This window comes from Hyla sarda, chromosome 10 (assembly GCF_029499605.1).
Source record: "Hyla sarda isolate aHylSar1 chromosome 10, aHylSar1.hap1, whole genome shotgun sequence".
NCBI lineage: Eukaryota > Metazoa > Chordata > Amphibia > Anura > Hylidae > Hyla > Hyla sarda.
The window spans coordinates 60405569-60431183 of record NC_079198.1 but is presented as its reverse complement, the minus strand read 5'-3'; the positions used below and the strand labels follow the sequence as shown (position 1 = coordinate 60431183).

The 25615-nt window shown below is 44.3% G+C and overlaps 1 protein-coding gene across 1 annotated transcript in view; it reads left to right on the top strand.

Moving 5' to 3' along the window:
- The window catches only part of PRKCG (protein kinase C gamma), a 716084-nt gene extending 702500 nt beyond the window's left edge, over nt 1–13584 (top strand). Inside the window, exons 17-18 of the mRNA XM_056544377.1 lie at nt 2444–2584; nt 12230–13584. Coding sequence (XP_056400352.1) covers nt 2444–2584; nt 12230–12409 — 321 coding nt within the window. The 3' untranslated portion in view covers nt 12410–13584. The remainder of the gene's footprint in view (nt 1–2443; nt 2585–12229) is intronic.
- Nucleotides 13585–25615: the final 12031 nt, after the last annotated feature.

The following is a 25615-nucleotide window of genomic DNA, read 5'->3' as shown; positions in this document are numbered from 1 at the left end:
TCCTGAGAAGACCCAGTATAGAAATTGAATCTTGCTGATATCTGAGCTGATCTGAGTGATAGCTGAGTTCTTAGGCAACAGACTGAATTTATTTATGGCACATATGGAGTTGATGGAGGCCATTTATGAGAATACATAAATATGTATTCATTGCAATTTGATCTAAGAAATGTGATGATGTGACAACATTGGGCCATAAGAATCATTGGTTCCTCCGAAGGTCATCTATTGGACTTCTAGATATCACAGAGTCGCCATTAACCTTCTATGGAGGATGAAAAAATAATCTATATCACAAGAATAATCTCTGTGTTTTATGTGTATCACTTGCAACGTTATGTATTGTGGTTCTATTATTGTCTTGCTTTTTTGCATACTATATAGAATGGAATGAATAGCATCTAGTTCTCAACCTACTCTCATGAGTACGCTTAAGATAACCCCTGATGAACCGTAAGATAATCAGTGATACGGGGAAACGCATAGGAATTGATGCAAGGCATTGTTCTTGTTGAGTGTTAAGGGGGATTGTCTCATTTTGAGTTAGGGCACCTTAGAGGTGTCCTTTTATTCCGGATACCTAGTGATTTGTAAGATTTGTAACCGATTTTAGTAATAAGATTTTTGGACATTAATAAAGATTTGTTTATTTTAGCAGTTTTTCTCTTGGTTATTTTTAATGTGGGGGGAGCTATACTGCCAACCTAATGGGGGGGACAATACTGCCAACCTAATGTGGGGAGACCTATACTGCCAGCCTAATGTGGGGGAACTATACTGACAGCCTTATGTGGGAGAACTATACTACCAACCTAATGTGGGGGGGAACTATACTGCCAACATAATGTGGGGGAACTATACTGCCAACCTAATGGAGGGGACAATACTGCCAACCTACTTTGGGGAGACCTATACTGCCAGCCTAATGTGTGGGAACTATACTGACAACCTAATGTGGGGGGGGGGAACTATGCTGCCAACGTAATGTGAGGGAACTGCAACCTAATGTGGGAGAACTTTACTGCCTACCTAGTGTGGGGGAACTATACTGCCAACCTAATATGGGGGACCTATGCTGCCAACCTAATGTGGGGGAACTATACTCCACCCAATGTGGGGGAGCTATACTGCACCTAATGTCGGGGAACTATGTTGCCAACCTAATGTGGGGGGACCTATCCTGCCAACTTAATGTGGGGGAACTACAACCTAATGTGGTGGAACTATACTACCAACCTAATATGGGGGGACAATACTGCCAACCTAATGTTGGGGAACTATACTCCACCTAATGTGGGGGAGCTATACTGCACCTAATGTGTGGGAACTATACTTCACTTAATGTGGTGGAACTATACTGCTAACATAATGTGGGGGGAACTATGCTGCCAACCTAATGTCGGGGTACTATACAGAAATATAAAATTGTAATATTCTGATCCCTATAACTCTTTTATTTTTCTGTATATGGGGATGTATGAGGCTCATTTTTTGTGCTGTGATTTGTAGTTTTTATCAGTACAATTTTTGTTTAGATGGGACTTTTCAATTGCTTTTTAGATTTTTTTTTTATGGTATTTGAAGTGACCAAAAATGTGCAAATCTGGTTAGTGCACTATTTCGACTTTTGGGTCCCCACTTTTGCCCAGGGCCACGCTAAGCCTAAAATCTGTCCTTGTCATCACCTCTTAACAGCCCCAACATCATGATCTCCTTGTTGTAAATTTTAGGATATTTTGGGAAGGATGAGGTGTAAATATAGCATGTTGCCTTGTGGAGGAGATAGGGAGAGATAGTCCACTGTAAAATAAGATGTTCTGCAACAAAGAGGGGAACTGGCAGGATTGCTGTGGAAGGAGAGTAGGCAGGGTGGAAGGACTGTGTGAATGTGCTGAGGGAAACAATGCATTCTGGGAATTGTAGCACTGAGCAACAGCTTAACTGGAAGATATAACCAGGAAGTACAGTATTAAGACTACATCGTTGTCTTTCCCCCTCCAACCCCAGACACATTGATTTTGGTGGCTTCAGAACTGTGTCGGACAAGTAAACAATACTATATGCTTCTACAGCATTTTAATTTATTTTTTACCTAGTGTCAGAGTACCCCTAGAATTATCTCTTGTACAAGAAATAACTTTCCCACATTTTTAAGACAGATGTCCAAAGGAGACACTTGTTTAAAGCTGAACTGACATAATTTTCTCCATTGAAATATCAATCAGATAGCTGTCAAAAAATATATATTTTCTCATTTCCATGTTTCCTGAAAGCTAGAGACTGTTTCTCTGAAAAACATTACTTTCTTATCAACTAGAAGAAACTGTCTTACTGCATGTTGTGAGTGATGGTTCAATTCACTGTAGAATTCATGAAATAGACTGGAAAAACACATTTACATAAAGACTGCCTACAATCTGTTGTTTTTTTTAAATCTTGTTAGTTGCTTACAAAGCATCCACTAAAGCGACTTGGATCAGGCTGTGATGGCGAGCGGGATATACGTGATCATGCATTTTTCCGATGGATTGACTGGGAACGTTTAGAGCGTCTAGAGATCCAACCGCCTTTCAAACCACATCCTGTAAGTACAGATCTTTTACACATATATTTAAATACATGAATGCTGTAAAATATGTTTTCGCCCTAATATCTAAGTAAAAATTAGGAATTACAGTACTATAGTATAGTACTATAGTAATAAACATATATTTGGCTCTTGGAATGTAGGACCTGGAATTTCAAGAAGGAAATCTTAGACAATGATTTTACTGGAATTTCCTCTATGTTGGGAGAGACTTCTTTGTAAACATCTTTCACAGTCTATAGAGCATAGTGTCTTATAGGTTGAATATTGGGATCAAAGCTTCCTCTAATCTCCACCAATAGATAACACAAGCATTGTGTTAAATAAATCATCTTTCTTTTTCCATTTTTTCAAAAATAAACACTGTTTAAAAAAAAGAATAAAAAAACCTTTTAAATGATCATATTCCTGATCCTGCACAGTCAAATTATCACATTCCTGTGACAAAGCTACAACTCCATAGGTGAAAAAAAAAGTTATAGAGATCAGAACATGGCAATGAATAGAGTTTTTGAAACATAAAACGAAACAAAACATTTTCAAGTTTGCTAACATTGGAATAATACTGATCCATAAAATAAAGTTTGCATGTCAGTTTCACCGTATTGTGAACTTCAAAAAATTATTGCCACAAAATTGCGCAATTCCATATTTTTTTTTTATTTTGCCCTATGTATAGTATTTTTCTGGCTTTGTAACACATTATATGATGAAATTAAGTGTGCCAATAACAAGTTCAACTTGTCCCACAAAAAGTGAGCCTGAAATCAAAATTTGCATGCAGGGGTTAAGGTCAATGTACACAACTCTATAAATATAAACATTGGACAAAAGCTGCATTCATGAGATGGGTGAAAGGTGCAGACTGCTGCTGACGAAAAAAGAATACAAAAGTTTGCCTCATATTTGCCAAATAGCATGTAGTTAGCCCCCCAAAGGTGGAATGTTTTAGACTACATGGTCCTGTCACATCTGGCATAAAGCTAACACCACATCCCACTATAAGAACATTATACCAGCATTATACCAACTTGTCATAATTGATGGAACCATTTCTTATATTGCTCCTTTAAATTCTACCATGCTGTACAGTTTATGGTTTCTTTTTTGCTCCATTATACTATGTGTAGTCTTATTAAAGTTAATCTTGACAACTAGGGTATCTGAGGAATATAAGTTTCCTATTTACACTCTCTATCTATATTAATTCCCAGCATATAACTGGATGCACCAATTAAAGGGGTACTCCGGTGGAAAACTTTTTTTTTTAAATCAACTGGTGCCAGAAAGTTTAACATATTTGTAAATTACTTCTACTAATAAAAAAATAAATAAAAAAAAACCTTATATTTTCAGTACTTATTAGCAGCTGTATACTACAGAGGAAATTCTTTTCTTTTTGGATTTATTTTCTGTCACAACCAAAGTGCTCTCTGCTGACACCTCTGTCCATGTCAAGAGCTGCCCAGAGCAGGAGAATATCCCCACAGCATTACTTTTTTTTTTTTTTTATAGAAGTAATTTACAAATCTGTTTAACTTCCTGGCACCAGTTGATTTAGAAAAAAAAAGTTTTCCACCGAAGTACCCCTTTAAAATCTGATGTAATTGCTCCTTGTAAGATTTGATCTTTAATGGCTTCTTAATTTTATAGACATTGTGAGTTTTAGCATATGTTGATCCCACTGATACTATCAAAAGTATTATATCCTAATCAATGATAACATCTCATATAATTATTTTTTTACATTGTTTATATTTTTTCTATAGAAAATTTCAACAGTCCACTTCTAAATAGCTACAAATAAACAAAATGAAAAGTCCATGTCCTAACTTGAATTCCATTGAGGTGCTGTGGCAACACCTCAAAGGGGTACTCCAACCCTAGACATTTTATCCATATCCAAAGATCTCCGGCACCCTGGGACATTCTGAACATTTATGTTATGAATGCCTGCTGTCTTATGCTTCGTGTGGCCGTAGTTGTCATGTCATGCCCCCTCTATTAATGTCTATATAATAATTAGGCCTGGAGCAGAGTTTGCTCCATGCATGTGGATTACTTTGGGGCCAGTCCAGAGATCGCGGGAGTCCCAGCGGCTGGACCCCCTGCGATCAGACATCTTGTCCCTTATCCTTTGAATGTCTAGGGGCAGAGTACCCCTTTAAATGGGCAGTTTATGATTCCCCAATGTAAAGAAGTAATACAATTCTGCAAAGAGAGGGCCAACATTTCTCAACAGCAATGTACAACACTCATTTATCAATCGAGCGCAGAACACACAGATCAATGTGGTTCTATGGAACCACATTGATCTGTATGAGGAGTCAAATAAGGGGACTTAAAAGTGTTTCGGGGAGCCACGTCCCCTTTCTCTGTAGCAGTGAGAGTGAATGACTGAAACTTCAGTCATTCACTCTCACTGCTATCGAGAAAGGGAACATGGTTCCCCGAACCGCGTCTAGCCTGAGAAGTCACCTACCATCACCCCCACTGTGGACACATGGAAGGACTTATACCCTAGGAGCCTCTGATTAGAGAAAATGCTCCATCAGGAACACTTTCTGCTCCGCTGGCCAGCCGCAGCAAGGACGACTGCATCCAGCCCACAATCGGCATAGCCGGTAAGAGGCACACAGTGCCAAACTCACATTTCGCTCGGAGCCTCGCATACCTGTCCCCGCGCCGCCGGGTGAAAGCGAGGTCCTGAAGCGGAAGATTACAATAATTGTGGACAATCAGCTTCAACCCTCACCGAGTTTGAAGCCACTCATACTGCAGCCCTGGGCAGTCAGGGTAGAGTGGGCTCCAAACAGGGGGCATCCAGCACTGCAACTAAATATTATCTACTGCTAACTAACTTATTTTGCCACGGTGCCGTCCCTGCCAAGCTATTGACTATACATGATCCGTCTCCAGTTGCGGAGGAAATATCTATATTTGCATCATTTTTAGCACCTAATATAGCCCAAAGACTTTCCTTTTTCTGTGTCCAGTTTTAATTATTGTTACGCCGAGCGCTCCGGGTCCCCGCTCCTCCCCGGAGCGCTCGCTACACTCTCCTCACTGCAGCGCTCCGGTCAGATCCACTGACCCGGGGCGCTGCGATACCGCCTCCAGCCGGGATGCGATTCGCGATGCGGGTAGCGCCCGCTCGCGATGCGCACCCCGGCTCCCGTACCTGACTCGCTCTCCGTCAGTCCTGTCCCGGCGCGCGCGGCCCCGCTCCCTAGGGCGCGCGCGCGCCGGGTCTTTGCGATTTAAAGGGCCACTGCGCCGCTGATTGGCGCAGTGGTTCCAATTAGTGTTATCACCTGTGCACTTCCCTATATCACCTCACTTCCCCTGCACTTCCTTGCCGGATCTTGTTGCCATCGTGCCAGTGAAAGCGTTTCCTTGTGTGTTCCTAGCCTGTGTTCCAGACCTCCTGCCGTTGCCCCTGACTACGATCCTTGCTGCCTGCCCCGACCTTCTGCTACGTCCGACCTTGCTTCTGTCTACTCCCTTGTACCGCGCCTATCTTCAGCAGCCAGAGAGGTTGAGCCGTTGCTAGTGGATACGACCTGGTCACTACCGCCGCAGCAAGACCATCCCGCTTTGCGGCGGGCTCTGGTGAAAACCAGTAGTGACTTAGAACCGATCCACTAGCACGGTCCACGCCAATCCCTCTCTGGCACAGAGGATCCACTACCTGCCAGCCGGCATCGTGACAGTAGATCCGGCCATGGATCCCGCTGAAGTTCCTCTGCCAGTTGTCGCTGACCTCACCACGGTGGTCGCCCAGCAGTCACAACAGATAGCGCAACAAGGCCAACAGCTGTCTCAACTGACCGTTATGCTACAGCAGTTACTACCACAGCTTCAGCAATCATCTCCTCCGCCAGCTCCTGCACCTCCTCCGCAGCGAGTGGCCGCTTCTGGTCTACGACTATCCTTGCCGGATAAATTTGATGGGGACTCTAAGTTTTGCCGTGGCTTTCTTTCCCAATGTTCCCTGCACTTGGAGATGATGTCGGACCAGTTTCCCACTGAAAGGTCTAAGGTGGCTTTCGTAGTCAGCCTTCTGTCTGGAAAAGCCCTGTCTTGGGCCACACCGCTCTGGGACCGCAATGACCCCGTCACTGCCTCTGTACACTCCTTCTTCTCGGAAATTCGAAGTGTCTTTGAGGAACCTGCCCGAGCCTCTTCTGCTGAGACTGCCCTGTTGAACCTGGTCCAGGGTAATTCTTCCGTTGGCGAGTATGCCGTACAATTCCGTACTCTTGCTTCAGAATTATCCTGGAATAATGAGGCCCTCTGCGCGACCTTTAAAAAAGGCCTATCCAGCAACATTAAAGATGTTCTGGCCGCACGAGAAATCCCTGCTAATCTGCATGAACTCATTCTCCTAGCCACTCGCATTGACATGCGTTTTTCCGAAAGGCGTCAGGAGCTCCGCCAGGATATGGACTCTGTTCGCACGAGGCGTTTCTTCTCCCCGGCTCCTCTCTCCTCTGGTCCCCTGCAATCTGTTCCTGTGCCTCCCGCCGTGGAGGCTATGCAGGTCGACCGGTCTCGCCTGACACCTCAAGAGAGGACACGACGCCGCATGGAGAATCTCTGCCTGTACTGTGCTAGTACCGAACACTTCCTGAAGGATTGTCCTATCCGTCCTCCCCGCCTGGAAAGACGTACGCTGACTCCGCACAAAGGTGAGACAGTCCTTGATGTCTACTCTGCTTCTCCACGTCTTACTGTGCCTGTGCGGATGTCTGCCTCTGCCTTCTCCTTCTCTGCTGTGGCCTTCTTGGACTCCGGATCTGCAGGAAATTTTATTTTGGCCTCGTCAACAGGTTCAACATCCCGGTGACCAGTCTCGCCAGACCCCTCTACATCAATTGTGTAAACAATGAAAGATTGGACTGTACCATACGTTTCCGCACGGAGCCCCTTCTAATGTGCATCGGACCTCATCACGAGAGGATTGAACTTTTGGTCCTCCCCAATTGCACTTCTGAAATTCTCCTTGGACTTCCCTGGCTTCAACTTCATTCCCCAACCCTGGATTGGTCCACTGGGGAGATCAAGAGTTGGGGGCCCTCTTGTTCCAAGGACTGCCTAAAACCGGTTCCCAGTAACCCTTGCCGTGACTCTGTGGTTCCTCCTGTAACCGGTCTCCCTAAGGCCTATATGGACTTTGCTGATGTATTTTGCAAAAAACAAGCTGAGACTCTACCTCCTCACAGGCCTTATGATTGTCCTATCGACCTCCTCCCGGGCACTACTCCACCCCGGGGCAGAATTTATCCTCTGTCCGCCCCAGAGACTCTTGCCATGTCTGAATACGTCCAGGAAAATTTAAAAAAGGGCTTTATCCGTAAATCCTCCTCTCCTGCCGGAGCCGGATTTTTCTTTGTGTCCAAAAAAGATGGCTCTCTACGTCCTTGCATTGACTACCGCGGTCTTAATAAAATCACGGTTAAGAACCGCTACCCCCTACCCCTCATCTCTGAACTCTTTGATCGCCTCCAAGGTGCCCACATCTTTACCAAACTGGACTTAAGAGGTGCTTATAATCTCATCCGCATCAGAGAGGGGGATGAATGGAAAACGGCATTTAACACCAGAGATGGACACTTTGAGTATCTGGTCATGCCCTTTGGCCTGTGCAACGCCCCTGCCGTCTTCCAAGACTTTGTTAATGAAATTTTTCGTGATCTCTTATACTCCTGTGTTGTTGTATATCTGGACGATATCCTGATTTTTTCTGCCAATCTAGAAGAACACCGCCAGCATGTCCGTATGGTTCTTCAGAGACTTCGTGACAATCAACTCTATGCCAAAATAGAGAAATGTCTGTTTGAATGCCAATCTCTTCCTTTCCTAGGATACTTGGTCTCTGGCCAGGGACTACAAATGGATCCAGACAAACTCTCTGCCGTCTTAGATTGGCCACGCCCCTCCGGACTCCGTGCTATCCAACGTTTTTTGGGGTTCGCCAATTATTACAGGCAATTTATTCCACATTTTTCTACCGTTGTGGCTCCTATCGTGGCTTTAACCAAAAAAAATGCCGATCCCAAGTCTTGGCCTCCTCAAGCGGAAGACGCCTTTAAACGGCTCAAGTCTGCCTTTTCTTCGGCTCCCGTGCTCTCCAGACCTGACCCATCTAAACCCTTCCTATTGGAGGTTGATGCCTCCTCTGTGGGAGCTGGAGCTGTCCTTCTACAGAAAAATTCTTCCGGGCATGCTGTTACTTGTGGTTTTTTTTTCTAGGACCTTCTCTCCGGCGGAGAGGAACTACTCCATCGGGGATCGAGAGCTTCTAGCCATTAAATTAGCACTTGAGGAATGGAGGCATCTGCTGGAGGGATCAAGATTTCCAGTTATTATTTACACCGATCACAAGAACCTCTCCTACCTCCAGTCTGCCCAACGGCTGAATCCTCGCCAGGCCAGGTGGTCTCTGTTCTTTGCCCGATTTAATTTTGAAATTCACTTTCGGCCTGCCGATAAGAACATTAGGGCCGATGCTCTCTCTCGTTCCTCGGATGCTTCTGAAGTTGAACTCTCTCCGCAACACATCATTCCTCCTGACTGCCTGATTTCCACTTCTCCAGCCTCCATCAGGCAAACTCCTCCAGGAAAGACCTTTGTTTCTCCACGCCAACGCCTCGGAATCCTCAAATGGGGTCACTCCTCCCATCTCGCAGGTCATGCGGGCATCAAGAAATCTGTGCAACTCATCTCTCGCTTCTATTGGTGGCCGACTCTGGAGACGGATGTTGTGGACTTTGTGCGAGCCTGCACTATCTGTGCCCGGGATAAGACTCCTCGCCAGAAGCCCGCTGGTTTTCTTCATCCTCTGCCTGTCCCCGAACAGCCTTGGTCTCTGATTGGTATGGATTTTATTACTGACTTACCCCCTTCCCGTGGCAACACTGTTATTTGGGTGGTCGTTGATCGATTCTCCAAAATGGCACATTTCATCCCTCTTCCTGGTCTTCCTTCAGCGCCTCAGTTGGCTAAACAATTTTTTGTACACATTTTTCGTCTTCACGGGTTGCCCACGCAGATCGTCTCGGATAGAGGCGTCCAATTCGTGTCTAAATTCTGGAGGGCTCTCTGTAAACAACTCAAGATTAAATTAAATTTTTCTTCTGCATATCATCCTCAATCCAATGGACAAGTAGAAAGAATTAACCAGGTCTTGGGTGATTATTTACGACATTTTGTTTCCTCCCGCCAGGATGACTGGGCAGATCTTCTACCATGGGCCGAATTCTCGTATAACTTCAGAGTCTCTGAATCTTCCTCCAAATCCCCATTTTTCGTGGTGTACGGCCGTCACCCTCTTCCCCCCCTCCCTACCCCCTTGCCCTCTGGTCTGCCCGCTGTGGATGAAATTTCTCGTGATCTTTCCATCATATGGAGAGAGACCCAAAATTCTCTCTTACAGGCTTCATCACGCATGAAGAAGTTCGCGGATAAGAAAAGAAGAGCTCCTCCCATTTTTTCCCCTGGAGACAAGGTATGGCTCTCCGCTAAATATGTCCGCTTCCGTGTCCCTAGCTATAAGTTGGGACCACGCTATCTTGGTCCTTTCAAAATTTTGTGCCAGATTAATCCTGTCTCTTACAAACTTCTTCTTCCTCCTTCTCTTCGTATTCCTAATGCCTTTCACGTTTCTCTTCTTAAACCACTTATCATTAACCGTTTCTCTCCCAAATCTGTTCCTCCCACTCCTGTTTCCGGCTCCTCGGACATCTTCTCCGTCAAAGAGATTCTGGCATCCAAAAAGGTCAGAGGGAAAACCTTTTTTTTAGTGGATTGGGAGGGTTGTGGTCCAGAAGAGAGATCCTGGGAACCTGAGGACAATATCCTAGACAAAAGTCTGCTCCTCAGGTTCTCAGGCTCTAAGAAGAGGGGGAGACCCAAGGGGGGGGGGTACTGTTACGCCGAGCGCTCCGGGTCCCCGCTCCTCCCCGGAGCGCTCGCTACACTCTCCTCACTGCAGCGCTCCGGTCAGATCCACTGACCCGGGGCGCTGCGATACCGCCTCCAGCCGGGATGCGATTCGCGATGCGGGTAGTGCCCGCTCGCGATGCGCACCCCGGCTCCCGTACCTGACTCGCTCTCCGTCAGTCCTGTCCCGGCGCGCGCGGCCCCGCTCCCTAGGGCGTGCGCGCGCCGGGTCTTTGCGATTTAAAGGGCCACTGCGCCGCTGATTGGCGCAGTGGTTCCAATTAGTGTTATCACCTGTGCACTTCCCTATATCACCTCACTTCCCCTGCACTTCCTTGCCGGATCTTGTTGCCATCGTGCCAGTGAAAGCGTTTCCTTGTGTGTTCCTAGCCTGTGTTCCAGACCTCCTGCCGTTGCCCCTGACTACGATCCTTGCTGCCTGCCCCGACCTTCTGCTACGTCCGACCTTGCTTCTGTCTACTCCCTTGTACCGCGCCTATCTTCAGCAGCCAGAGAGGTTGAGCCGTTGCTAGTGGATACGACCTGGTCACTACCGCCGCAGCAAGACCATCCCGCTTTGCGGCGGGCTCTGGTGAAAACCAGTAGTGACTTAGAACCGATCCACTAGCACGGTCCACGCCAATCCCTCTCTGGCACAGAGGATCCACTACCTGCCAGCCGGCATCGTGACAATTATATTTAAAAGGGGTATTATTATCCAGTTTTGTTTTTATATATATCTTCAATATAGTTCTCATAGTGTATTTATATATTATAATTTATATTTCGTGAATAGTCCGAAGCAATGGCCTTGCTAAGGACCTCACTCCACTAAGTTTATTTAAATAAGTGCTAAATTGGAAACTCTCTTTGTTATTCTTTTTCTTATCTCTCACCCCTAGCCTAGTAGGACTGTTACCCATTTTTTGCCTCCATATAAAAATATATTGTTGATTAAAACGCACAGTCAATGGCATGGGCGTAAAAAAATTCCAAAAGTCCAAAATAGCATATTTTTGGTCACTTTTTATACCATAAAAAAGGAATAAAAAGCGATCAAAAAGTCTGATCAAAACAAAGATGGTACCAATTAAAACTTCAGATCATGGCACAAAAAATGAGCCCTCATACCACCCCATACACAGAAAAATAAAGAAGTTATAGGGGTCAGAAAAGGTCAATTTTAAATGTATAAATTTTCGTGCATGTAGATTTTTTCCAAAAGTATGACAAAATCATTTTAATTGTATGGACCTACAGAATAAAGATAAATTGTCATTTTCAAAATGGTTTTTACTTCAATTTTGTCACACAATATTTTTTTCCCCCTTTTGTCGTAGATTTCTGGGTAAAATGACTGATATCATTACAAAATAGTATTGGTGGCGCAAAAAACAAGCCCTTATATGGATTTTTATGTGCAAAATTGAAAGGGTTATGATTTTTAAAAAGTATGGAGGAAAAAAACTAAAGTGCAAAAACAGAAAAACGCTTGGTCCTTAAGGGGTTAAATTAGTTTATTAATCTGCAACATTTAAATGTGACAAATTAAGAAAAATCGGGTGAGGGGCGATTTCTTTTAACATCATTGTATGTATGCAACATAGCCCACCTTTTTAAATAGTAAGTGACCTTTCATCAGTAACACTGTGGCTTTGAATTTCTAATTTAGTTTTTTATTTTTCTTTTTTCTTACAGTGTGGAAAGAGCGGTGAAAACTTTGATAAATTTTTCACTCGAGCTGCTGCTGTCCTCACACCTCCAGACCAGCTAGTCTTAGCTGGAATTGACCAGAGTGAATTTGCTGGGTTTACATTCATCAATCCTGAATTTGTCCATACTAATCCTCATAGTCCAGTTCCTATATCCCTGGTGTGACCACTTGTTAAATACCACAAGGAGCAGAAGGCATTTTCTCTAAGCCCCAATCCTTTGGTCAGCATGGTATACTCCTTGATATTGGCTTTCTTGGCAGTTTATGCCCTCACCCCCATTTTCTCCTTTGTCCCATCCTGCATCTTGGAAAAGCACTCAGTGTTGTAACGTGCCGTGTGAGGGGGCCAGGATGCAATAGTGAATCCATTCCTTCCGGGACCTGACACTGATCTGACATTTTACTATAATTAGAACATGAGAAAAGTTGATGGAAGTTTTACATTCGTGTGTTTTACCTTTGAGTTGCTCAACGTTTCAAGGCCTTTTAGAATAAGAGCCAAATTGTTGCATTACTGCCTGCAATGTGGTCACATTGAAGTGTCACACAGTAATCTGGAGAGGAGATAAATTATGATTCAGATACTGGACTCTGATAGTGAGCTTGTAAGATGGACACCCAGGAGTCTGCATTGTGGATGTGTTTTCACACTTGAAGTAAAACTGGATTCTCTATGGACAATAAGCAAATATCTTATTTAGTTTGCACAACCCCACTGGAATGGACTTAACACTGCCTGCATCTCCCCCTAAAATTGCATCTAGCACTGGCATGCATGGCCTTTTCAATATAATATATTTGTTTGTGTCCAATATATTTAGGTGTTATCCTGTTAATGTAGGCACTGGACCCCCCTTCCTCTTAAGGAAGAATGATCCTCAGAAAATTATATATGTATTATAGACTTAAATCATCTGCTTTTCGTGCATGGGCTGTAAGAGATCATACTGTGTGTACATGCTAGCTAGTCTGATCAGTATTGCTGAGTCTTTATGGACTTGGTATAGAAATCGTGGCAGGATAAATGGTTTGGGCTTCCATGGGTATCTTTTAATAAATAACTTCCATGTATTCTTCAGAATATTTCAAATGTAGTGTTTATGAATATTTTGACAAGTATAAATCAATGCTACATAAAGACCTCTGGGACCAACTTGAAGAAATTTTATGATTCTTAGATGATGATTATTTGTCAGCTAATTCACAAGGAGCTTACTACAAGTAGAGCCGATGAGGCTCTTGTTGTGTGTTGTTAGACCATTTTACATAACAGTATGCGATATCATGTTCTTCCACAGCACACTTGTAGATTACTTGGATATATTAAACATGCATTATGACAATAAAGTTATTGTGTTCTAATGTAATACCAAGCCAATACAGATAGCTTATAATAGTTCAGTCATGTAGTAAAAGCAGCTACTTTCTCATTTTGTTCCATTAGCTGGAAGGTAAAGGAAATTAAGGCAATTTGAATGAATAATAGGGATGCCTAATGAACTATGATGGAAGCACAGAAGTTAATTGGTAATTCACTGAGCTAATCTTAAGCAGTTGCACTTTTCAGAAGATCGTAATAAAAGGGGACGTCCATATTATGAAGATTTAAAAAAATATGTTGCATTCAGCCCACTCTGGACTGTTTTACTGACTGTCTTGACCAAAGCAGAGATAATAGTCTTTATTTAAGATGAGAGCTTCCTGTTACTTGGAGGGGTTGTCTAATTTATTGTAAATAAAGTTTATTGAAGCTGGTTCTCCTACATAGATCCCAAGGACTCAGGTCCTTAGGTTTTATGGCAAGGCATTGTTTGCTAACAAATAAGGCCTACACATATGGATGTATACTTACACAGATTTGCTCTATGGTTAAACCACGTATAGACTGTCCTCATAGAGAAGCCAACCAGCGAAAATAGTATACTGTAAAGCACAAGGGAATAGAGTGCTTGTTTCAGTAACTTCATATACAGTTAACCAGACATTCACATAAACAGTTCGAAAGAGAAATGTTTCAATATAATATTGCTATTTTTTTGAAGGCTACTCTTAAGAATGAAGGTTACAATGTCTCTCTCTCTCTTTCTTTCTCTCTTTCTCTCTCTCTCTTTCTCTCACTCTCTCTCTCTCTCTCTCTCTTTCTGACTAACAATGTGAATAAAACAGAGTGCATGCCTACCATTTTTCTTAGTATTCTTCTTTATGTTACATTATTTATGTATAGAAACATCTTTAAACTTACAGCTTGCGATTTTAATAATGCACAAGCATAAATATATATCTTTAGTTCAATATTGTCTAACAATACAGGAGTTTAATGAGCATCCATCACTTGGTTTAAGCTAATCAAACCGCTGACGCAGTCAAAGTTTAGAGTAGAGCATAAAAAAGAACACGGCGCCTCGTGTAATCCTGAAGGTAAGAGGTATATCCCCCCCTCCAGAGATTAGTCTCTCACCTTATGAGACACTTGGGTTCATGGATATATCCCCTGAGCATGGGTATAGTGAAGATCTCGGGTTGCAGGCCAGTAGTCAAATAGACGGAATCCTGTAGGTTGGAGCCTTAACAAAATAATGCAGAATAAATGGAACAAAAGGTGACTGCTATATGAGGCGCTGCCGCAAGATACAATATCAGCAGTAGTGATATATTAAATTGTCTATTTATTTATAGAGATGCAGCATAAAAACAAAAAACGAATTAATATAATTAAAAGGAACAGATAGAATTTGTTTTATCTGTTCATTTTATTTAGTTTTTTGTTTTTATGCTGCATCTCTATAAATAGACAATTTAATATATCACTACTGCAGTGTTTAGAGTAAGCATTAATGCCATATATTTACCTAATTTGTTGGGACCCGGAATATCAAAGAGGCATAGCTGGAGGAGAATGATGCTGGTCCTCTGTGCCCCCGGGCCACAATTCCTGTCCCCTGTGAAGTCACACTGCTCGCTCTTTGATTGTAACACCATGTTAAAATATCATGCTGTAAATAGGCATTGTAGTGCACGTGCAGTGAGCATAATTCCTAAGCTGTCAGACTCCCTATTAAAGGCACATGCGCAGGCGAGTTGTGTTCGTCAGTCAAACAGGCATGATGTCACAGGGGAAAGGCATTGCACCCATGGAGCACAGCAGACTCCTAGCTATGCCTCTTAAGACTCTGGACCCCCATAAAAATGTTTGTTTTAGTTATATAAAAAATACTATCAGCTTAATAAAGGTTTGGCATTTATCCTTACATTTTCATTAGGGATCAGCAAATCAAATCTGACGAATCCGAATTCGTTACGAATTTCAGGAAAAATGTGATTTGCAACGAATGCGAACATCGCCTCAATTCAATTGCAAGAATCGCTTCATTAAACTTCATTTAGTGTGGTCCAGGCTAAATGAGGACATGGGGCAAGAAATCCTGGAAGGCGGGAGCAAGGGTAGGCGGGATGACCCTGAATCACATGCAGCAGTCAGCCACCCCTGTTATGTCACAGCCCTATATAATCGTCAGCCATCTTGCGGCCAGTCACTTCAGCTTTTTAATGCAGAGAGAGAGAGAGGGATAGACAGCGGTGTGCGTTGCACAGAAAAGCATTTTTACAGCAGTGATTCACCTCCCAGTCACATCACCGTTCTGTAGCAGAGAGAGGGACAGAGAGCAATGTGTGTTGCAAAGAAAAGTATTGTTACAGCAGCGATTCACCTCCCAGTCACATCAGTGTCCTATTGCAGAGAGGGACAGAAAGCAGTGTATTGCAAATAAAAGCTTTTTTACAGCAGCGATTCACCTCAAGCCCAAATCCAGCCTAGAAGCACTGATAGGGAAGGGAGTCAGATTGAGAAAGAAAGTGCAATTTTGGGTGTAGTACATAGCGACTGTGCTGCAGCACTGGTGTGTACTACTGTTGTTGTAGATAAATACTGTTTTAAGCGTAGTTGAGGGCATTGTCCTCCCCTCATAAGTGCATACCACATACGTACATCTAAAAAGGTGTACTATTTTGTTCCTGTTAAAGTCTTAAGGGCCTAGATACTGTGAAAGGCCAGTAAAAAGCACACACCTGCTGGTGTTGTAGACAAATACTGTTTTAAGTGTACTGGAGCGCATTGTACTCCCCTCATAAGTGCATACCACATACATACATCTAAGTGGTGTACTATTTTGTGTCTGTTAAAGTCTAAAGGGCCTAGATACTGTGAATGGCCAGGTAAAAGTACACACCTGCTGGTGTTATAGACAAGTACTGTTTTAAGTGTAGTGGAACGCATTGTTCTCCCCTCATAAGTGCATACCACAAGCATAGTGGAGCCCATTGTCCTCTCCTCATATGTGCATACCACACACGTACATCTAAGTGGTGTACTATTTTGTTCCTGTTCTTAAGGGCCTAGATACTGTGAAAGAGATTCAAAGTTTTGCGTGCCAGCAATAAAATCGGGACTTCGTCCAGGCGCTTCCCCTCAGATGTAGAGATCACTGAACAACCAGTTGGTTATAACGTGGTTCTTTTTTATTTTGGGTGCAACATAAAAGTTTCAAGTCCTTGGATGGACTCTTCATCAGGCATAAAACAAGTGCCTGTATATAGGTTGTATGTTTGTGGATATCTATATAATTATGGATCTTTTTTAATTTAATGTATGATGTTTGGTGACATTTGACCAGGTAGTATGATCCTCCCGGTCTTTTTAAAATCGCATTGTGACTGTTTATTTTATGCCTGATGAAGAGTCAATCCAAGGACTCGAAACTTTTATGTTGCACCCAAAATAAAAAAGAACCACGTAATAACCAACTGGTTGTTCCGTCATATCTACATCTGAGGGGAAGCACCTGGACAAAGTCCCGATTTTATTGCTGGCACGCAAAACTTTGAATCTCTACTACTAATTTTGGGTCTGACACCTGTCACCCAAAAGGGACTCTGGAGCAGCTGACCTCTATAATCAAGCGAGTCTACATGCCTGCAGAGGTGTTGTGATCTTAGCACAACCCTTACTGGTAAGCCTGAATTTACCGTTTGGGGCCAATTTCAAGCTAACAATACTGCACTAGGAGCACACCTGTCTTTTTTTCTTTTTCTTCTAGATACTGTGAAAGGCCAGGCAAAAGGACACACCTGCTGGTGTTGTAGACAAGTACTGTTTTTAGTGTAGTGGAGCGCATTGTTCTCCCCTCAAAAGTGCATACCACAACGTAGTGGAGCACATTGTCCTACCCCCATAAGAGCATACCACATACGTATATCTAAGTTGTGTACTATTTTGTTCCTGTTAAAGTCTTAAGGGCCTAGATACTGTTAAAGGCAAGGCAAAATTACTAACCTGCTGGTGTTGTAGACAAAAACTGTTTTAAAGGAAATCTGTCATCAGAATCACCCGCACTAAACCTGTTACACAGGCTTGTTGTGCGGGTGATCCTGATTAAAACGCTTCTTACCTGGTTAAAAATGGTTCAGCGGTTCTTCAGATATCTATATTTTTAGTTTTCTGTTATTCCCTGGCTTGGGACTCAGTGGGAGGTGTTATCATCTGGCACTCGGCTACACGTCACTCTAGCTGAGCGGCCGCCCGGCTCATGAATATTCATGACCTTATCCTCATGCGCGGTCCTCCCCACCAGACCTAGAAAAAGGAGTTAGACTATGAGGATAAGGTCATGAATATTCATGAGCCGGGCGGCCGCTCCGCCCAGCTAGAATGACGTGTAGCCGAGTCCCAGATGATAACACCTCCCACTGAGTCCCAAGCCAGGGAATAACAGAAAACTAAAAATATAGATATCTGAAGAACCGCTGAACCATTTTTAACCAGGTAAGAAGCGTTTTAATCAGGATCACCCGCACTACAAGCCTGTGTAACAGGTTTCGTGCGGGTGATTCTGATGACAGATTTCCTTTAAGCGTAGTGGGGCGCATTGTCCTCCCCTCATAAGTGCTTATCACATACGTATATCTAAGTAGTGTACTATTTTGTTCCTGTTAAAGTCTTAAGGGCCTAGATACTGTTAAAGGCAAGGCAAAAGAACACACCTGTTGGTGATGTAGACAAATACTGTTGTAAGCGTAGCGGAGCTCATTGTCCTCCCCTCATAAGTGCATACCACATACATACATCTAAGTTGTGTACTGTTTTGTTCCTGTTAATGTCTTAAGGGCCTAGATACTGTGAAAGGCCAGGCAAAAGTATACACCTGCTCGTGTTGTAGACAAATACTGTTTTAATCATAGTGGAACGCATTGTCCTCCCCTCACAAGTGCATACTACATACATACATCTAAGTGGTGTACTATTTTGTTCCTGTTAATGTGTTAAGGTCCTAGATACTGTGAAAGGCCAGGAAAAAGTACACACCTGCTGGTGTTGTAGACAAGTACTGTGTTAAGCGTAGTGGAGCGCATTGTTCTCCCCTCATAAGTGCATACCACAAGCGTAGTGGAGCGCATTGTCCTCTCCTCATTAGTGGATACCACATACGTACATCTAAGTGGTGTACTATTTTGTTTCTGTTAAATTCTTAAAGGAAAACTGTCAGATATTTTCTCCACAGTACTGTTGGATAGTGCGGGAGACGCTGATTAAAATGAGCCCTACCTTGCCCGGATCCGCCCGGCCGTTCGCCCGCAATTGTAGTTTTATTCTATGTGTATATCTTGCTTTAACTGGCATGGGCAGGGCTTCTGCAGCTAACTGGCACTGACATCAGCGCCTCTTAGGAATATTCATCCCCCCTCCCTCCAGTTAGGAGTGGCGAAGAGAGGGAGAACTGGAGGGAGGGGGGATGAATATTCATAAACGGCTGACATCAGTGCCAGTTAGCTGCAGAAGCCCAGCCCGTGACAGTTACAGCAAGATATACACATACAATATAACTACAATTGCGGGTGAACGGCCGAGCGGATAAGGGCAAGGCAGGGCTAGTTTTAATCAGCGTCTCCCTCACTATCCAACAGTACTGTGGATAGTGCAGGAGAAAATATCTGACAGTTTTCCTTTAAGGGCCTAGATACTGTGAAAGGGCAGGCAAAAGTACACACCTGCTGGTGTTGTAGACAAATACAGTTTTAAGCATAGTGGAGTGCATTGTCCTCCCCTCACAAGTGCATACCACATAGTTAAATCTAAGGGGTGTACTATTTTGTTCCTGTTAAAGTCTTAATGGCCTAGATACTGTGAAAGGGCAGGCAAAAGCACACACTTGCTGGCTTTGTAGACAAATACAGTTTTAAGCATAGTGGAGTTCATTGTCCTCCCCTCACAATTGCATACCACATAGTTACATCTAAGTGGTGTACTATTTTGTTCCTGTTAAAGTCTTAAGGGCCTAGATACTGTGAAAGGCCAGGCAAAAGTACACACTTGCTGGTGTTAGACAAATACTGGTTTAAGCATAGTGGAGCGCATTGTCCTCCCCTCATAAGTGCATACCACATATGCACATCTAAGTGGTGTACTATTTTGTTCCTGTTAAAGTCTCAAGGGCCTAGGTACTGTGAAAGGCCAGGCAAAAGTACACACCTGCTGGTGTTGTACACAAATACTGTTTTGAGCGTCTGGAAAGTCTGGAGCAAAAGTTGCCCGGGGTAGACCACCGGCTTCTCGGCAGCCTACCTTCCCGGGAGGTAGTGGAACAGGGGTTCTTGGAGTCGGCGGCAGTAGCAGTCAATCAGTGCGGACTGTTGGTGGGAAAATCATCTACTTGGCGGTGTCACATCCAGAGGATATTAACCTGGCCACATGCAAGGTATGTAAGCAGAAGGTGAAGCGTGGCCAGGGTCCCAATGTTGGCACCATGGCCCTGAGTCAACATATGTAGCTTCACCATAAAGTGGCCTGGGAGAATCGTGGCTCCGATGTGGTGGTCCAGCTTGCTGCATCACCCAGTGGAATGCCGCTCCCTCTTTCAGCCAGCCAAAGCTCCACCACCTCAACTGAAGGGAGCTGTGTATCATACCCATCTTCTGTTGCTACAGATGCTCCTGCTCCTCCTATTTCAAGTCAGTCAGTCCGCCGGCGAAGCCCTGTCCAAGAGACAACAGTATGCGTCCACTCATCCAATGGTGCAGAAATTGAAAGTGCTCCTGTCCAAGTTGCCTCCCTTGTTCAAGTGGTGGACTCTGCACCTTTCAAAGAACTGATGGCTTGTGCCGAACCGAGGCGGAGAGTCTCAAGCCATCATTTCTTTGCAAAATAGGCAGTACCAGCCCTGCACAATTTTGTGGAACAGACGATGGGCCAGTCCTTAAGCCTGTCGGTGTGCACATAAGTGCACGGCAGCGCTGACGTGTGGAGCTGTAATTACGGTCAGGGACAATACATGTCCTTTACGGCCCACTGGGTGAATGTGGTTCCTGCACAGCCAAAACAGCAACTTGGACAGGTCCTACCTCCTCCGCCTCCACGCTCTCAGGCCTTTGGTTCTGTGACAGTGTGTGATTCTGCCTCATCATCCTCTACTGTGTCCTCAGCCTTCACTGCACAGACAAGCCCCTTCAGCATACCATGTGTGTAGTGCACGGCGATGTCACGCAGTTCTTCACATGGTTTGCCTTGGCCAGGGGAGGAACTGCTAAAAGTAATTCATGAAAAAATCGAATCATGGCTTACTCCACGAAAACTTGCAAATGGAACCATGGTAACCGACAACGGGAAGAAAATCTTGTCTGCGCTGTGACAAGGAAGCCTGAGACATGCGCCCTGCATGGCCCAAGAGACAACAGAATGCGCCAACTCATCCAATGGTGCAGAAACTGAAAGTGTTCCTGTCCAAGTTGCTGGTGCTGCAATCCCTCCCTTTTCAAGGGGTGGACTCTGCACCTTTCAGAGAACTGATGGCTTGTGCAGAGCCTAGGTGGAAAGTGACAAGCCGTCATTACTTTGCAAAGAAGGCAGTACCAGCCCTGCTCAATTTTGTGGAACAGAAGGTGGGCCTGTCCTTGAGCCTGTTGGTGTGTACCAAAGTGCACGGCAATGCCGAAGTGTGGAGCTGTAACTACGACCAGGGACAATACATGTCCATTACGGCCCACCTGTAAAATGTGGTTCCTGCACAGCCACAGCAGCAACTTGGACAGACCACGCCGCTTCCGTCTCAAAGCTCTCAGGCCTCCTTTGACAGTGTGTGATTTTGCCTCCTCATCTTCCACTGTGTCCTCAGCCTTCACTGCATGGACAAGTCTCAGTGCCCCTCCAGTGCCCCTCCATGTGTGCAGGGCACGGCGGTGTCACGCTGTTCTTCACATGGTTTGCCTTGGCGAACTGAGTCACACAAGAGAGGAACTGCTGAAAATAATTTATGAAGAAATCGAATCATGGCTTACTCCACGAAAAATGGTAATGGGAACCATGGTGACCGACAATGGGAAGAACATCTTGTATGCGCTGCGACAAGGAAGCCTGAGACGTGCGCCCTGCATGGCACACATGTTCAGTCTGGTTGTCAAGCGGTTCCTGAAGTGTTCCCCCCATCTGCAAGACATCCTAACAATGGGAAGGAAACTTTGCATGCACTTCAGCCACTCGTACTCCGCAAAGCACATTCTCCTTGAGCTACAGTATCAGAACGGTATCCCCCCAACAAAGTTTGATTTGTGACGTTTCCACACGTTGGAATTCAACCTTCCATATGTTGGACCAACTATACGAACAGAAAAAAGTCATCATCGATTTCTTGATGATCCAAGCGGATATGGGGACTCCCCTGTGTAACTTCAATGTCAACCAGAGACAGCTCATACGTGACACCTGCCATTTGCTCAGGCCCTTTGAAGAAGTTACATTATTTGTCAGTCGCCAGGATTACGGAATGAACAACATCATTCCACTTCTTCATCTATTACAACACGTGTTGTAAACAATGGCTGGTCAGGGCAATGGAGATGTGGCGCCTACATCTCATGGCCACATGAGCCCTGTGAGGGCTGAACTGGAGGGGGAGGAGGAGGGGGAGGGGCACAGTGGAGCACAGTGGAGCACAGTTTAGGTTTTGCAAGCTGGGCAGTTTTTCTAGTCATCTGACAGGAGAGATGGAGACGGAGCAACCAGAGGAGCTAGAAGGTTTTGAGGAAGGCAATACAGAGGACTCAGACACACCATGGCAGTATGCAGTGGAGATGGAGTCACGGAGTCCCTCCGAGTCATTTGCACAAATAGCACAATGCATGCTCATTTGCTTGCGTAGTGACTGCCAAATTGTCACCATTCAGCAGGGGGATGATTTCTGGCTCTCCACACCCACTGAGAGGGAGGACAAACTGACCTACTACAGAGATATCCTATGTAGTCAGTTGATCGATGCCTATCTGCTCCACCATCCATCCTCTCGCAGGTCTGACTCAGGGGGCCCTCTGCGCTCACCTTCCACTGCTATGGCTGCTAGGGAGGGGTGGGGTGGGTTGGCAGGAACGGTACCAGCTCCAATAGCTGCAGCCTGAGTCTACAGTTGCTGATGAGTAGCTTTCTTCACCTGCATAGTAAAGCAACTCATCAGCAGCAGATACACCTGGAGCATGACCTGATCAGCAAGTTGTGGCATACCTTGACATGCCCATCCCAACACATCTTGAAGATCCGCTGGACTTCTTTGCAGCCAAACTTGATTTGTGGTTGCAACTAGCAGAGTTTGTCCTGGAAAAGCTGTCCTGCCCAGCCAGTAGTGTGCCATTAGAGGGGGTGTTTAGTGCGGTGGGGGCCATAGTAACCCCAAGGAGAACTGATCTGTCAATGAAAAATGTGGAGAGACTGACCTTTGTGATGATGAATCAAGCATGGATCAGCCAGGATTTCCACCCACCAATTCCTGATGCAGCAGAGTAGATTGACCATGGTGCCACACCAACACTTCACAAATATGGATAGTGCAGAACATATCTAAGGTGCTGCTCCCCAGTTACAGACTTTCCTCGGCATCAGACCACAAGTAAATATTGAGGATATGCATTAGCTGAAAATTAACTTTTCTTAGGATAAAATATATGTACCCATCTTTTTTTTAATCAAACAAAAGGAAAGGTGTGCAAAAACACCATGTGCCACTTACACCACCAAGTATTGATGTGATGCAAAGACCTCTAAAAGGTGGATGGGAACAACCTATGGTCCTTTGTAACCAGTGGGGGTAAAAACTTCCCCTGTAAGGCTCTACTCTCGCATTAATTCCCTTCTTGGCAAGTGTTACTCGGCCTAAAAAGGGCGGCCCCATACAGGAACCACTCCCTATTTCCCCCTACAAACACTGCCATTTCCTATGGTTTTTAGGTGGAAATAGACAGAGTTTCCTGTGTGGGGCCGCCCTTTTTAGGATGAGTAACACTTGCCAAGAAGGGAATTAATAGGGCGAGAGTAGGGCCCTACAGGGGAAGTTTTTACCCCCACCTGCTACACTGGACAATATGTTGTTCCCTTCCACCTTTTCAAGGAAAGTGTTACTCGTCTTAAAAAGGGCATCCCCACACAGGAAACGCTCTCTATTTCCACCCTGGGAAAAAGCAGGGTTTGTAGGGAGAAATAAGGAGAGGTTTCCGTGTGGAATCGCCCTTTTTAGGGTGAGTAACACTTGCCAAGAAGGGAATTAATAATGCAAGAGTAGGGCCTTACAGGGGAAGTTTTTACCCCCACCGGTTACAATGGACCATACATTATTATCTTCCACCTTTTAGAGGTCTTTGCATCACATCAATGCTTGGTGGTGTAGGTGGCACATGGTGTTTTTGCACACCTTTCCTTTTGTTTGATTAAAAACAAATATTTGGGTCCATATATTTTATCCTAAGAATATTATTAAAAGTTAAGTTTTACGTAATGCGTATCCTTACTACTTGTGCACACTAACACTTTTCAAAAGAAACCATTTTCTTCTGCCTACCTGCCTCAGCTACTATTCTGATCCCGCCACCCACCTGATGTAACACATCTGATACCAAGTTCTCCTTTTTTCACCCATCTTTGTTCCCGGGTACTGGTATTGCCACCCACCGCACCACTCTGTCACCGGGTCACTTTCAGGACTCCTAATGCTACTGCTGCCACCTCCAGACTGTCTTATTCTGCCACCATAAGTTCTCCTCATGCTGATGCCAGCTCCAGGCTGTCTCATTCTGCCACTATATGTTCTCCTCATGCTGCTGCCACCTCCAGGCTGTTTCTCTCTGTCACCATATGTTCTCCTCATGCTGATGCCACTTCCAGGATGTCTAATTCTGCCACCATATGTTCTCCTCATGCTGATGCCAGCTCCAAGCTGTCTCATACTTCCACCATATGTTCTCCTCATGCTGCTGCCACCTCCAGGCTGTGTCATTCAGCCACTATATGTTCTCCTCATGCTGCCGCAAACTTTAGGCTGTGTCATTTAGCCACTATATGCTGCCGCCAACTCCACGCTGTGTCATTCAGCCAATATATGGTTTCCTCATGCTTCCGCCACCTCCAGTCTGTGTCTTTCAGCCACTATATGCTACCACCAGCTCCAGATTGTGTCATTCAGCCACTATGTGGTCTCCTCATGCTGCCACCAACTCCACACTGTGAAATTCAGCCACTATATGGTCTCCTCATGCTGCCGCCACATCCACACTGTGTCATTCAGCCACTATATGGTCTCCTCATACTGATGCCACCTCCAGGCTCTATTATTGTGCCGCTCTGTAACAGTGATTCTAATAGCGATGCCTCTGATCTTCATGTCATACTGAATAACAGTATTATTTCACTAACCCAGCACACTCTATGCATGTTACAGCAAGGCAAAGTGTTCTACACCCCTATTGAGGCTCTCTGTAGGCCAGAAATAGCCGTCTTTAATAACGATTCGCCGTGAATACATTTCTACAGAAATATATCTTTTGGAAAATTTGGTGAATCTGCGTAATCAAATTTTTGCAAAAATTTGCTTATCTCTAATTATCATCTATCCGACTGTGTTGATTGTTTTATTACCTTAATTCTGGTGACAGATGCACTTGACTTTACATTTAAAGAGATGATCAGCAGAAAATAAATGCTAATTATAATGTCTATTTCCTAATTTTTTGTCTGTTTGACATGTGTTTATTGTGGAATTCCAGTTTAATTAAAGGCCTAAGTACTAGAAACTTTATTAAGGGACATTGGTAGCTATTTCACTTAACTTACAGAAATGGCTATTATCCCAAATCTCTCAGAAAGAGAACATTTGCAGCACCTTGTGTAAGACTTTTCACGGATGCCTGGATAAGAATAGCTTATTCAGATTAGGCTGACATTAATTTTGTGCATGCACTGTATGCACAGCTCAGCTGTTTCAGTCCAGTGATTATCAGTCTCTTCATTTGTTTTGAGAAGACTTAAGTAATCCTTCATTAAATATACACATTATTAATAATGGATG